Source organism: Echiichthys vipera, assembly GCF_963691815.1.
Source record: "Echiichthys vipera genome assembly, chromosome: 10".
NCBI classification, from domain to species: domain Eukaryota; kingdom Metazoa; phylum Chordata; class Actinopteri; order Perciformes; family Trachinidae; genus Echiichthys; species Echiichthys vipera.
The window spans coordinates 20,955,099-20,971,088 of NC_139835.1; the positions used below are offsets into that span (position 1 = coordinate 20,955,099).

Sequence of the window (15,990 nt, forward strand, 5' to 3'; positions counted from 1 at the left end):
AACAAATGTGAACAGATTAACCACACAGTCACTGTAGAAATAACACAGAATGAAAAACATGTTAAGGATAAACTGATCTTGTATTTGACTTTCCCACGGATTTCCGTTGATGATGACGGCCTGTATAGATGTCATTTAAAAGGATACAAATTTGAGGAGATCAGTCACATCATTAACATCTCAGTTTCAGGTAGGCAGTTGCTCCCTCGGTGCCAAATTATTGATATATGCTGTCTAATTTCAGGAAATACTTACATATATTTTCTATTAATCTACAGATTTAAACCAAGGATTGAAAAACTCTGATAATAATGCAGGTAAATACACTCAATTTGTTGATTTATACATTTTAATGGATGAAGACTAAAACCGACTCATCTTCTTTCGTAGATGAGCTACCAATTCCTGCTAGTACTGAGGATGTGCCCTGGCTGCCCTATTTCTTCATCTGTGTTGGCATAGCTCTTCTGGTTGCCACGCTGACGGTGTTAACCATCTTGACTTTTTACGGCTGCAAATGTAAAAACATTGAGATGTATTCACGTTCTGAATTACTGCAATGATCTTGCCATCTTACCATCTAATAAGGAAGCATGTGTTTATGTCTTCTTTGCAGGTGTACTGACCTACAACCACAAAAAGGGACAGGTAATGCATATGACGCAGGAATCGTTAAACAGCTTATGTGCTCACTTTCTTTCTGAGAATGAGACAGGAAGATCAATAGGCGGCAGCCACTGCTAGTTAGCTTAGCATCTCCAAAGCCTACTTATTAACACATTCCATAGCTTGAACTCTAAAAGCACTAGCACCAGACAAGAACAGCTCCTAAGCCTCCATTTTCCTAAATAAATAATGCTTTCTGCCGCATTTATCCAACCTTGCCCCATCTACTTCTTCTTCTGTTGAGTTTAAAGGCGGACTGCATCCCTTACTGTGTCTTAAGCGTTGCATTATCACCATCTGCTTGACTGTCCCTCGCCCCATCAATTCCGGCATTTTCTGTGCATGTGTGAAAAGGTGCAAGTATAAATAGAGAAAATAGTCTAAAGACTCTTCAAGCGTGAAAATGGTATGGATCTTCTAAATCTTTTAATTCTTGGAAAGAAAGGCACATTCCCAAAAAGGTTGAACTATTCCTTTGACCCAGATGTCAGAGATGTAATGGTGTCAAGCAATAGAAATTATTGGTTAATTTAATCTTTTTCTGTGTCATAGGAAATGTCCACTCAAATGATACCTGACCTACCCCAAGGAAACACTCCCTCCACTGTCCTGCATGACACCTATTCTCCAACTACTGCAGAAAGACCAGCGTCACAACCTCCCGTGATTACCAATGGGAACCAGCCTGCTGTGGCAAACATTTCAGATGAAAGTCAAGTGTCAGATCGTGCAGTTTATGCTGTCGTCAACCACCGACAGTGTGCCAGAGAGCAGCACAAGGCGACTAAACCAAATAAAAAGTCAGAATATGCTGCCTTCAAAGTTTCCTGAAACACTTTGGATTCATCATAGACATGTGCAGATTAAAACATGGATGGAAAAATGTACACAAGTATGTGGCGGGGTCATGGAACAGGCAAAGAGGTTAAGCAATCAACCACACTGCAGAAAAGGTGAACGGAGGAGGCTTGTGGTCACGCAGAAGCACAGTATAGTCATCTTAGATGAACCAGGCTAGATCAGAAGCAGCATCGAATGTATTCTCTCACACACCCTCGGGTTTATTCCAGGCAATGCTGCTTTCTTTAATACATGTTATTTCCCCCTCCTCAAGTTGTTTCATTTACGTGACCTGGAAGACTTTTGAGTTATTTCATTTTGTTGGCCAAGTTGTGGTGGTTTGTGTAAAAAAAAGCCAGTGGGTAAGTAGATTTGTCATGTGCAGACTCACTGATAACCAATTTTGTATTCTAAGTTTGGCGGTGTCTATATCTTGTTAAATAAATATCAATGTTGCGATATAACCTATGGCTGATCTGTCATGGAAACATTTCGTTTTTGGAAAGGATGAAAAAAAAAAAAAAAAAAAAAAAAAAAAAATATATATATATATATATATATATATATATATATATATATATATATATAAAGAAAGGATAGAAAAAATACTACTTGACAGACTGACAGAACAAACATATTTATGAGTCCAGTGTTTTTCTCACACATTTACATTTACACACACGGCCTGTTTTCCACCAATAAAAACACAGTACCTGGACCGTCTACCATACCCTGTGGTTAGGTTTAAATGTACAGGAAGTTAAAGAGGGACTCAACATATTTTTTGACATCATTTTTGGTAGCAGATGTCTCGCCTCTGCTCAACCACTCATGGTTCAGGGAGATACTGATGTTCGAGCAGTGGTCTTATCATTATGGTGGTCACACATTCAACAGGTTGAATAAGACATTTGAATTTCACTAAAAAAAAGCAACATTTACAAAAAAAAAGGAAAAAAAGGGACATATTAATATTCTCTTATACTGTTATTCATCTCGTGACCCCATCAGATTAATCTTGAAATCCCTTGGAGGCTCTTGACCCATGTTGGGAACCACACAGATGACTATACTGTATTTAATCATTTCTGTCAAGGGGCCTGTACTCAATACAAGTCATACATGTTCTTGGCCCAATACACATCTTTGTGTAATCAGAATTGATTCTGAAGTTCCTCCTATTGTAACAAATGGCACAGAAGGGCTTTATCCACTATCACACATTAGTTGAAAGTTTGAATGCACGCCTAACTCTCTGGTAAGTGTCAAACCTGCTAAAATTATGAAAAATGAAGTCCTTTTCTTCCATGGTTTATTTGTGCTGAAATCTTCCAAACATTTGGGATTACTGAAAAACAAAGCCATGACTGTGTTGCACCCAAGTCAAATAAATTCTGTATACAGGTGAAAAATGTTATTCAAAATCTGAAAGATGACTGAATTGAACAAAATCTGTTGCCCTGTTCACCTTATAAGAGGATCATAAATCAATCGTCACTGCCAATCATGCTGATAACATACAGCTGAAAACAGACTTCATATTGACAAACTGATAATCCAGTTTTCTTTAGATGGTGTCCAGCGGAGCACAGTGTTCCTTGTGCTGTAATCAATTTACAGGCGCTCACAAAAGGCCCTTTCACTAAGACATGGGTGTGGAAAGTATCATGAAATGCTCCTGAATAAATTACTTGGCTTTCATATTTCTTACAGTATACACTCTGGAGAGGAAGGTGAAAAGTTCAAATGTAGTTCACATGCTGTACATGATTCCTGAGCATCATGTGAAATGACTGTATGTGCTTATTTTCTGTATCTGAGTGCAAATTTTTCATCTTAACAGCAGTGTCCGGTAGTTACAGCCCACAAACGTTTGGCTCTCTGTCTCTCTCAGATGCACACAATTGTGTTTTTCTCCAGTGAACAAAGCCTTGGTTCAGGCAGCAGAGAGATGGAGAGCGTGTAGGCTTGTGCGAAGGCAGCGTTTGAGACGAGCCTGATAAGATCGAGCCTGAGGTCATTCAGTGTGTGTGTGGACTCTGCAGCACTGCAACCTTCTGTGAAAACCATCTGACAAGGTGTAGAGGAGTTAAGAATGCTTGTGATCTACAACTTTTCCAAAATCTCTTAAAAATACAGATGCTGTATCTGGAAGATCATTAAAGAAGGAGATCAGTAGGAATTTAAGATAAAAAGTCAAAAGGTATCTTCAATGAACATGTCAACAGCTAACTGGGAAGGCTAAATTGAAGTAAAATGAAATGATTTAATGTTATATTTTAGAAATGTATGTTTCATTTTGATCTAAAGTAAAAGACGTGAGCAGGCAGGGTTTTGCGGTTTGGTTCAAGGACTTAGGATTTATCCAGGAGAGTCCATGTGGAGAAATATTTAATATGTTATGATATCTTAAATATGTGTTTGTCTCCCCTCTAATGTGTGTACAAGGGGTTGTTTTAATATGCTGGTGCCATAACTGATAACAGGACCTTGGTTGTTAAAGGGTTGCGCTATAATATGTGATCTCCTTTTGTTTGCTGGTGTCCATGATCATGGACAGATGTGCCAGAAGCTTTTCTGATCAGATTTGTGTTATTAAACTATACATTTAATATTTTCTTCATCAGTTCCAGAGGCTTGGCCAAGACAGGCAGCAGCATAGAAACACATAGTTACAGACACAAAAGGAGGCTAAACTAAATGTAATTTAAAAAAATCAAGCATCATCAGGCTCTTCTGGAGGTTTAACCTGCAGCCCCAAGCAACAAGATTATTAGTTGAAATGTTTCAGGCGAGTTGTTGTTTCAACTTGTTATTTACACTTCACAAAGCCACTAAATGACCCATTCTCAACACCTCAACACAGATGAACTCGCTGGCTTTAATGCAGAAAATCGATGAGACATGCCTTTCTGGGGAATTAAAGAGATTTCAACGTTGCATTAAGAGGGAATATATATTAAACTTTCTGACACTCACACTCATCACAGACACTCACATACAGTACTATAAAAACACACGTGTGATATAATTGTGTATGGCTTCACTCCACAGCACTGCAGCTCAAAAACCTTTTCACACAAAGAGAAAAAGTGCAAAAGTCAAGTACAACTATGTCCCAGGAGGTGGTACGGCAGTGACAACAGTAATAACACAAGGGTAAGCTCTGGACAGGACGCCAGTCTATCGCAGGGCACATAGAGACAAACAGAGACGAACAACCATTCAAACCTACGGGCAATTTTAGAATCATCAATTAACCTAACACGTGCATGTCTTTGGATTGTGGGAGGAAACCGGAGAACCCAGAGAAAACCCACGCAGACACGGGGAGAACATGCAAACTCCACACAGAAGGGCCGCAGCCGGGATTCGAAACAGGAACTCTCTTGCTGTGAGGCGATAGTGCTAACCAACACTCCAACGTGTTGCCATACAACATAAATATATAGTAAAAATATTAAGTAGAAAATCAATATTTAATAAGCATGGTTGGGTGGTCCAGCTGACTTTATCTTTTTCTATTAGACTTCAGCAGTATGAAGGACTTTTTGTATCTGTTGGTTTTGAGTTAGTGGGTATTTGAAGCGGGACCCATAAGACAAGGTCTAAATGCACTATAGGCTCTATAAATACAGATGCCTGCAAGTTTATAACATGTTATATTTTAATAATCATCTAAATTATATACACACACACTGTAGGTGAATGGTTGTATAAGTGCTGAGTTAAAAACAAACATATATCTAACAGAATTAATAAACACTGTATATTATCCATGAGCTTATGAATACATCGCTGGCATGTGCTGCAGGCGCTGTGAGTGAGACTGTGTGCAGAACATGTGTTGGTTGTTTTTGCTCCATGAGATCCATCATAAACCATCTGGTTTGGGATGGAAAAGGCCTCAAAAATGAGCATCTGGCAGCAAGGTTTGGCACATCAGAAATGACTTTCATGTTTTTCTCTGTGCAAAGATGAGCTGAAAAAGCTGAAAGACTGGCACATTCAATGCATCATTTTTTTTAAATATTTTTATTATTCTATTTGTTGCATTCATTACATCAACTTGACATAGTTGGTCATAATGCATCATTTCATATTTTCTTCTTCTTTTACGGGACTGTAGTTGCTCTGCACAGGCTGAATACTATATGGTAATATTTCCATTTGATTTTAACAAATGTTCTGCAACCACAGAGTTATACTTATGTAAGTTCGGAGCTCATAATAAGTGTTGTATACATATAGCAAAAGTAGGAATGCTGCCTAAACTCCGTTAACCATTAATGGTGAGGAATGTGATGTGCCTGATTGAAGCAATTTGTGTGAAATAAATTGTTTGATAAACTGCATGTTGACAAATTCATATCATATGCTTTGATATACAAGATTATTTCAGCATGAAGCATGCCATTTAAATGCCCCTGTACACGTGAAAACATAATATATCCAAAGAGCCTCACAACATTAAATTTGATGTACAATTTGTGATACAAATATGAGAATGCATGGTTTTAGTTTTTTTGAAGAACACGCAGAACTCTCCACAGCCCAACCTGTAAACTCACACTCACATCTTCACAAACATGAACTCTCCCGACTCTGCACGGCAGCAAGACATGCATTCCTTTCAGGGGCACCAAAAAGGTTTCAGTGTTACTTCTTCAGCGAATTGATTCAAGCTAACAGACTGTGGAATTTAACTTCTAACAAATATGCACACAAACACTCTCTCTCTCTCTCTCTCTCCCTCTCTATCTCTCTCACACACACACACACACACACACACACACACACACACACACACACACACACACACACACACACACACACACACACACACACACACACACTCACAACAATAACAGGCTTGGAAACATGTAGAAAAGTTTGCAATATATATTACACAAAAAAGACATAAGTATGTAGCCCTCCTAGGTGAACAAATAAAGACCCCACCCAGCTTTAACAATACACACAAGTGACCTTGAAGGCCTTGGGCTGAGGTACAAGAAATAATGCTCACTTAATGGTTCCAATTACATATGTTATTTAAAGGATAAGGCTGGCCATATTCTGTATTTTTCCTATTGACAAAAATCCCATATAAATTCTAAAAATATCAAAGCATTAGTCCTTCTCTACAATACTGGCTTGGCTGTGGAGCTACGCCAAAAACACACTTAGCAGCTGCAAAGCGCCGCTCGCTGCAATTACTAAATTTTCCTGCAGCTGTGTTCATGTATTTCAAGCAGTGAGAAATTCTTCTTCAACATAGGTCAACACATCACAGTAGTTACAAACTGTGTTTACTGATTGGCTGAGGGTATTTTCTGGACACAAACAGTTAAACACTGCTTTTCATAGAAACGTGCATGGCAGCTCAACGCAGGCCGCGCTTCACAGCTACTTGGTGTTTTTGGCATTAGTATTTGAATCTTTAAATAAATGGCATGGATATATTTCAGCATGAAAAAAGGCCAAATCATTTCCTAAAACGGCTGGGCAGTCTAGTTTTTAACAAATGTTACTCAACAGTTTGTTGGGGGGAGTGTGGCCATAGACTCAATCAATTACAGAGCCAGAGAGGGGCAAAAAAGTTCTGCTCAACATTTCCTCAATGACTTCATGTGAGGACAGCCTGGAGAGTCAGACGAAGAGGCAGAAGAGCAGAGATGAATGTCGTACAGTTGGCATTCACAGATAGGATTGTATTGACATCCTATAGAAGTGAGTCAGAACATATTCCCTCTGTACCAAGATGATGATGATGATGATGATGATGATGATGATGATGACGACGACGATGATGAATATAATGAAGGGAAACAATGCTGCAAGGTCGGCTCTGAGGAGTACTGCCTCTGGTCTCATCTGAGAGCTCAATCAGCTGAAAAGAAATAGATGAGAATGAGGAGAAGCATTTTACACAAAATGGAAGATTGCATTATAAAATAAAACAAAAAAGGAAGGAAAATATGATTTTGTATCTGACTTGGTTCAGCTATGACAGCATGACAATGCTAGTAATGAGGGTCTGAGAAGAGACATATATAGAAATATCACAGCTGCGGGTCAGTAGCTAGATTCATACTGGTAAGCTTTGTTTATAAAAAAATTAAAAAAATCTGTATACTGTGTACATTGTCTGAGCTTTGACACAATCTGGAGTGAAGAGGTCTGGATCACACAGTTCTAAGAGTATTGTTAGTTAGAGATTTTCTGTGAGCGAATGGAAGAAGAGTATTGTCTCCAGGCACGTGGCGCATCAATTCCTTTTTTTGCCACAAAAGCATAAAATTTAATTTAACTCACTTTTGTAACAGTGCTCAAAAAATGCATAAGTAAATAAATAAAAATCCCAGAAAGCCACAAAAAGAGTGACATTTCCAAGTAATACTGGACGTTTGTAATTTGTATTTTACCATATAGCAAGGTGTGTGGAAAAAAAATGAAAGTAGGATCCAGTCAGCTTATATGCTGTATGCTGTTAAAGATTAGGTGTGTAACATAACTCATCACTTCAGATCCTGTTTCAGTTGTTCTGTCTATTAAGACAAGAGTTTAAGCTCTGCTTCAGCCCAGTCAAAATTACTTCTTACGGGAATGACGGTAGCGTGAATGTAAATCTCTCGACCAGGGCTCTGCGACCTTATTGATATGAAGTGTCATTTACATTTTCTTGTTAATCAGTGTACCATGTTAACATTACGTAAGCCTTTCATCATCTACCGAGCCCGCTCCAGCTGTGTTACCCCCACCCCCACCAGCGCAGCATTCTATGAACAAGGCAACAAGTACTAGCCAATCAGAGGCAGAGAAGTGCCAGTCTATGTAAAATGTGCATGGTGAATGGGTCAATCATCTGCCAATGTCTGTGAAAGAGGTCATTTGGCAAGCAGATGAGAGAGCACTTCAATATATTTCCAAAAAACTCTCTTGCACACTTACTTGTGTGTCAGTGGTTAAGCTACCGCGTGCCAACGATGCCATGCATGTCTAAGGTTGCTAACCCGGGCTGTAGACATTTTCCCAAACTTTCTTCTGCCCATCTGTATCTTAATGGCCTAAACACCATGCAGATGCCATGATAAGATAATTTGTTTTCCCGTCATTCTTGATATAAAGCTTGACACTAACAAACATGATCTCACCTTCCTTGTGCAAAAAACACTTCCAAAGGCAGAAGCAGAGGGACAAGACCAACAGGGCAGCCACTGTGGTCACTGAGATGAGGATGGTGAGAGCCGTCCCAACTAGGAGGAAGAAAATCAGAGAGCTGATCAACAGTTTATTATCTTTTTTATATCTATGTAAACTACAGTGTATAAATCTTAGCTTACAGAAACCACATTAGATACCATGACGTGTTGGTATGTGTGTCTGTGTACTATGAGGCCTGTGCTAGTCTGGACACTGCTCCCCTTTTATGAACCATCAACGATTAGATTTGACATTTGATCTATGGTGTTACAGTCTTATTTCTATAATGTGTGCACTCCTGACCCATGAAACCAAGGTCAACTAAAGATTACCAGCACACTGAAGTTGCGCATATTACGCTTATGTCCCAATAGGTTTAATTTAACAGAACAACATTTTGATCTAACAGAGATTTTCAGGTATTGTCAAATAAAAGTCACAATGCAGAACAATCTATATACAGTATACAACTCACTTTTAGTGTTCATGGATACAGCAATCGGTGACTCAAGCCCTTTGTGGTGCACCAAGCATTTGATGGACACGTCTTTCAGCAGCCCTGATTGGACGGTCAGCGTACTGATGACTAGCGTGGTCCCATCGCTCTGTGGGAGCTGTGTTGTCACCGGGGGGCCCATGGTGCGGTTATCCCTCTCCACGTTCCACACTATCTCCGTCGGGGGGCGCGACACTGAGGTGCAGTTGGCTTCGATCACACCTGGAGAGATGGTCTTGTAGCTCACCTGAGGTTTGGGCAGCACTGGGAGAAACAAATGAAAAAGACAGAACACATTTACACAAAAACTAGCTCATATTTGGGTACAGGGCACATATGAACTCCACTGTGCCAAAATATGAATTATTCTTCCTTAGTTCTCTTGTGCTGTGTGTAAAATACACAAGCAAGAAATGATCAAATACTGAGGAGATCTGGCATATGAAATGTATTATTTTAACCCAGAAATTGGCTGAAATTCAGATTTTAGTTTAGTTTGTATTTAAATAACTTCAAGATGTCTTTGGGTAAATTGCTAAGATGATTCCTGGGTAAAGACTTGAAGCCCTTGGATCAGGTAAGGCATGTGAATTCCTGTACTCTTAAGATCCATAAGTAAATCTCTGGCTGTTTTCAATTCTCTGTTCTCAAGGTTGAACGAGGAATGTGATGTACTGGAACAGAGAACATTTTTGTTGGCAAGAACACATTCAGCCACAGATATTTAGCCCTCATAGTTTCAGTGCCTTCTCAGAGTTCTAGGTGGAGAACTTTTACCGACACCCACCATCGCTCAGGATTATATCAGATTTTTGGGGCGGGTCAAACCACAACAATCTTTACAACAATCCAAACCATAATGACCTGGTGTAAAATTTGACTCTCATCTCAAATTAAATTCCACAGTTTTATTTCACTATAATTCTCACAAAAGCTCCGTAAAGCCAAAGGTAGCTACAGATTCAGGTGAGAATTTCCTGTAGGTTCATCACTACTTGTGACCTCACTTTCACATTGTCATTTGATGCATTGATAAATATATAAAAAATTGACTTAAACTGAATATTTTTTTTATTTTTTTTTTAGAAATTTAGAAATTCAATGATATTTTGTGGCTTTGTAAATTTAATTCTTAAACATTTTGAAGACACATTCGATTTTTATGACTTAGTCCAGTTGTAAATTGTTGTTAGATCATGTGCATTAGCTATCACTGTTCATGGACAGTATGTGTGAGTGGGTGTAAAGGAGGGTGCACATCACATCATCCGGGATGGGATGAGAGGGGAAGATTGTTGGCAGCAGTTGCAAGAGAAAAACATAACATTAATGCTAATCGTGCTTCACTGCTAGAAAAACCTACTGTACTGTACAGTTCAATTTCAAACAAAAGCACATCTGTTTGTTGAGATAACTGTGAGAGAAAGGGAACGGGAGAAAATGAGCAAAGAGAGAGAGACAAAGCATAGAAGGAATCACTGTGTGCTGCAAACACTGACACAGTCATGCATCAGAACCTCACTCCCTGCCTCCATCATTCTTTCGAACGGTCCATTCTTCACATAGACACACTGTTCTGTGTTTGTGTGCTAACAAATCAGCCGACATCTTAGCCTCGCTATATCATGAAGACATTCAGTAGCTACAATCTGGAAGAAAAGGGCAACATTCCTGTCTAAATCCCAGGGGTACCTGTCTTCCCTGCAGACACAAAGTCTAAGTTGAGGCTCTTTGCGCTCGCACACATGTCTGAGTCCTTCATTTTTTCCCACAAGATGCTGTCTTCACACTTTAACACCTACTGTAGGACATATTCACTCACAAATGTAAAAATGTGCCCCCTTATTTTTCTTTAGAAGAGAACAATTATGCCAGTGAGTGAACACATAAATGACATTATAGTAAAGAAACCTGAAAAAGACAGATGACTGTAATAGCAACAATAACATTAGCAAACACATGTATTCATCTGCCCTAAATGTAAGGTTTTTAGCCATTTTTGCAGCATGACTTTTAAAGATGAAAATCTGGGTCAGTGTATTGGCCCAACACTTGTGAAACGGGTCCAAAAAGTGAAATATGTACATTTGATGGATTGCCATAAAATGTGGCGTTTAATTATGAACAGACATTCAGTAATACTTCTAATAACTTTGTTGACCCTGGGAAATTGCATGTAGTGCTACCTACAGGCTACAGGTGGACACTTCCAGTGAAAGGAGATCACAAAAACTGACAAATGATCCCCAAACTATTCTTTTAAGAAAGATTTTTTGCACTTGAATTATGAACATTTGAGTTGAACTGGGAAGAACTTCACAGCAAGTATTAACAGGAGGAATGATTACAGCGACGAATAACTATTTCAGCACTCATATGGGAATGAGAGCATGTGTAATTATTTAGTAGATATTGTATATAACTGAGAAGGGCTTTCCTTTTGTGTTCTGTTCTGTTTCTGGATGGTCTATTATTTTAGGAAATGTAACACAAAATAATCATGAATAATGGTGGGTTGGGAAGATGATGCTTACCATAGGTGGCGAGGCAAACCGTGGAGCTCTTCGGCCCGTCAGGATGTGTGTTGTACAGGCAGGTGTAGCAGCCCTCGTCCTGGATAGTAACGGGCTGGATGGTGAGCTGACTGTCGGACAGGGAGGCACTCAGCCAGACTCTCCCTTGGAACGGTGGCTCTATCATGGGGTCGCTCCGCTTTGCAAAGGAGGCCACCTCTGTGGAGTCTCCTTGTGCAGAAGTGTGTCTCCATATGATCTGCTGCACCTTTTCAGGTAAACCGTAGGAGCACGAGAGGGAGGCCTTCTTGCCATTCACTGCTGTCTTGTTACTTTCAACGGTGACTTGTGCTGGAAGTAAAAAAAGAAAAGATAAGGAAAATAACAGGGCATGTATACATTTATACAGGTATATATATATATATATATATATATATATATATATTCAGAAATATGAGGCACCCAAACAGAAACCAGTCACTGGAACCTGGAACAGCTGTTTCTGCTTAAAAAACGAGCCCTCATTCCAGAGCTCTTTATTAACATGATGGCTGAGCCTCAACAGGCTTGTCAACTTGTGTTCAGAGGTTAGGGGTGCTTAGGGACATCTGTGTTCATATTTCCTCTGTAAATCCCCATAGCAGGTTGATACTGAGGTTGTAGGGAGGAGTAACTTTCCCTGGAGTCTACTGGAGAGTTCGTTTTGTTATTATTTTAAAGGGCGGGTGCAAAGGGCGAGAATCCAAAATCACTTATGCCACAATCACATAATGTTGTTATAAAATTATGAGTGGAAGAGTGGGAAAAACGGGCCACGGCGGCCTCCAAATTATGCTTCAGACTGACACCGAGATATCTTCCACAGTGGGAAAAGTGCTACAGAGGTGTCAACAAACTGTTGGCAATATAGTTTCCCCTCTTAATGCTTGGTGCAAAAGTGCCCCCTCCGATGCCCCTGTGGTAGATACAACTTGAGAACAATGTCCTATAAGGTAAACCTACAGAGAAAAATGTGCCCTCTCGGGAAAACATAGAGTTGAGCAAAAATGATGCAGCTGGTACCGTTTTTATTCCTTTTTTTGCCCCTGCCCCTCGGACAGCCTGAATCCGCCACTGTTGGTATTGCTACTTTTTGTTAAACAATTACTCAAACAAACTTCTCAAATTCAAGCTAAAAAATGGATTGATGTAAATGGTACGGCTGCTGTATCAAACAGAGAGCAGATCTGATTCAGGAATCTGATTCTGAACTCCTCAGCTTATATGTAAGGGTGAGATCTGGCTCCCTTCTGTGTGTTTAGTCACCATGAGCATAACTAAACCTGGCCTCACACGGAAGCTTCTCCTACCTGCAGGTTCAGGTTCATGACCTTAATAACTGTGTCTTAATAGCAGAGTCACTTACTGGGTTGTAGCATGAGCTAAAGAAACTCATTTATCTTCTAAATCTCTGTCAAGGTTGAATTTATCAGAGAGCCACATCTGGATGTGTTTGCCTCATCGCTGCATTTCAAGTTCTTGAACAGGCCAGCAGCTCGTTTTTAGAGTCAACAATATTAAGATGACAGGAAAGGTAATTTATATATCTATACATCACACTGCATGAAGCTGAACTACAGCCACCACATCGATACTATGGACTCTCTGGAATAGATATACATCTTGTTAATACTGTAACACAGCTGTTCTTCTATTCTCAGAAATGACAACAGTTTCTTAACATCAATCCATCATTAATGGGCTTACTCACAGGTGACAGTGAGGCACGTCTGTCCCTGCTTTGATCCAGAAGGATGCATGTCAAAGATGCAGGTGTAGCAGCCCTCATCGCGGAAGCCCACCCTGCGGATGGTGATAGACGAGGAGTCTTTCGGAGAGGAGGCGAGCTCCACATACTGCTGTCCACTCACGCTGTCTCTGTTGCCTGGTTGGTAGCTCAGCAGGGTTTGATTCTGACCATCCAGCCAACGCACCTGCCTCAGAGACTCACCTCGGTCCCGTGAAACGCTGCAAGTCAAAGTGAAGGGCTTCTCCACTGGAGCTGCCAGGCGCTCAGGTGCTGTCACCCTGCCTGAAACATTTACCAGTATCAGAAAGCATCAACATTTGGTGTGACTTGAGTTATCTATTTAAGTTTTCCCATGTCTTTTTAGCATGGCAGACTCACCCTGAAGTCTTCCCACCATCAGTAGGAGTAAACACACCTGCAGACCTTTCGTACAGGTGGCCTGGATCATCATCTTCTTCATCGCTCATTTAACAGGGAGGAGGAACAGCAGTACTGAGATGTGGAGAAAATTCACAAGTTATCGTAGTCAGCCCAACATGAACTCAAACACTCCTATCATTACTACAACTGGTGACCCAGCAGGGATACAGAAAGCAATCTGAAGAGCTTAATTTTCCCTACTCACAGAGCCAACTCAACTCATGTGTTCGCCAAATGCTGTCCAACACTTTTAATCGCATAACAACATCCAGAAAACCGGTCAATAGGATGCAACTCGGGGGAAAAAGTCTACAAGTGTATGTTCATATGATAAATAGATCAGAAATGAGTTATTCTTGGTCCACATGTTATCAGAGCTTTTGAAACATTTTAACAGATTTTTTCCTGCCACATTACGGACTTCACCGATTCTTCAAGTTAAACACAGCGACTTGCAATGAACTTAATACATAAACAAAAACAAAAACATTACAAGTACACAGCGAAGATACACAGTAATAACATAACATAATATAAAATTCCCCTTTTTTTTTTTACTTCATGAAATACTCTGTATTTAATCACTACTACGAGAACTAAATGATCTGACATATATATATTTTCTATTCCCTGTCATATACATTATAGCCTTCTTGTTTGGCACACTCACCTCTACTTATCCTAATGCAAAAGGTAGAAGACTCCAGTAGAAATCGTTCTAACTCTGCAACATTTTGCTCGTCCTATGACCCAACAATCTTTTGGAACATCACTCCAAACCGAGCGAGGAACTATTTTTACTCCTCCGTGTGTTTTCTATTGTGCGCACCAGCAGCACAATGAACACCAGCCGGCGGCAGCTCCAAACTTCAGCTCATTGGATGCAGTGTGGAGATCTCAGTGCACGCAAAGCCACAGTGCAGGTTGGCTCACAGCGCCCTCTAACGTCACTCTATGTGTATTGCTCTGTGGGGCAGGTGCAGGGTTGTGTGAATGTTTGATTCCACGACTCCCGTTTCTATGCTTTAAAAAGTAGCTTGGAGTAATTGTTTTGTTAATTATGTTTTCATTGTGGATAAATATGGCATCAGGAAAAGCCAGGCTCATGTTGCATTGCAGGATAAAATAGTGCATTATAGGCCACTAAGCCCTGCAACTTTCATTTTCAACTTTACCTTCAATGCATGAAAGATGTTAGCAAAATCTTATTGTAGGTAGGCCTACGTAGCCCTGTAGGCTAGTGTACTTGGGTAGTGCCAATTATCTCACAGATAACAGCTCTATCAGGTGAAATAATCAAAACATAACTAAAAATATTATCACTTGAACAGAAAATGCTTTTTTCGTGTAGGACTCCACCACTCATAAAGGGGTTGATTAAGAAAATTAGTTTTCATTGCCTTCAAAGACCAAGACAAATATTTTTATAGTGACATCATGAGCTAACTGTTAATCTCATAGACTGTTAATGCCATTAATGAGTTAAAGATTGAATATATAGATTCTTCATTAAAGACTATATTTTAAAAAAAATAATACACCCACTGGGCGTTTTGAGGGGTACATAATGAAAGTATGGCTTTTCCATAAAAATATACATTTATTCTGAATTATTCTATATATAAATATAACTTTTTTTTACAGGCTTGACAACGACTTTCTGTCACGTTCTGTTTCCATTTTACCAGCCAATAGCGTTGGGCATTGCGGGGTTACAAGGGTTGTCTGTTGTTGGGCGCAGCTACTGTAGGCTAGCACTGGGTGAAATGGAGTTTACCAATCTTGCAGCTGCTTTGTTATTTTCTAAGTGACCGGAGACGGGCAAAAACAAGAGTCAATATAGGCCAATCATTCACTCCTCTGCAATACTTGTTTTTATGGTGCATTTACCGGAGGCGATGGGTTTAAACAGGCTCAAACAGACTCTGGTCTCCTGTAGGCTACTGGGCCGGGTCTGACCAACCTGGCAACCTGGGTGGTGGAATTATTTTCTGTTGTTGCGACTACAATCTTGGTGGTGGTAACACTAGATGGTGTTGTTCTACTCAATTTTACTTTTC

General features: G+C 39.9%; 1 protein-coding gene across 1 annotated transcript; it reads right to left on the bottom strand.

Annotated features, from left to right (window-relative positions):
- Positions 1 to 5,566: 5,566 nt before the first annotated feature.
- Positions 5,567 to 14,769, bottom strand: LOC310952690 (OX-2 membrane glycoprotein). Its single transcript, XM_083921368.1, has 7 exons — positions 14,601 to 14,769; positions 13,889 to 14,002; positions 13,472 to 13,792; positions 11,743 to 12,072; positions 9,188 to 9,472; positions 8,664 to 8,765; positions 5,567 to 7,399 (listed from the first exon to the last, which is right to left on the bottom strand). Exons 2-7 carry the CDS (start codon positions 13,968 to 13,970, stop codon positions 7,392 to 7,394), a joined length of 1,128 nt encoding a protein of 375 aa, XP_083777494.1. The 5' UTR covers positions 13,971 to 14,002; positions 14,601 to 14,769; the 3' UTR covers positions 5,567 to 7,391.
- Positions 14,770 to 15,990: the final 1,221 nt, after the last annotated feature.

Coding starts and splice junctions, on each gene's coding strand:
- LOC310952690 (XM_083921368.1), bottom strand. CDS start 13,970: ATGAAGAAGATGATGATCCAGGCCACCTGTACGAAAGGTCTGCAGGTG. Junction 12,073..13,471: donor GACGTGCCTCACTGTCACCT/GTGAGTAAGCCC, acceptor TTTTACTTCCAG/CACAAGTCACCGTTGAAAGT. Junction 9,473..11,742: donor GGTTTGCCTCGCCACCTATG/GTAAGCATCATC, acceptor TGTTTCTCCCAG/TGCTGCCCAAACCTCAGGTG.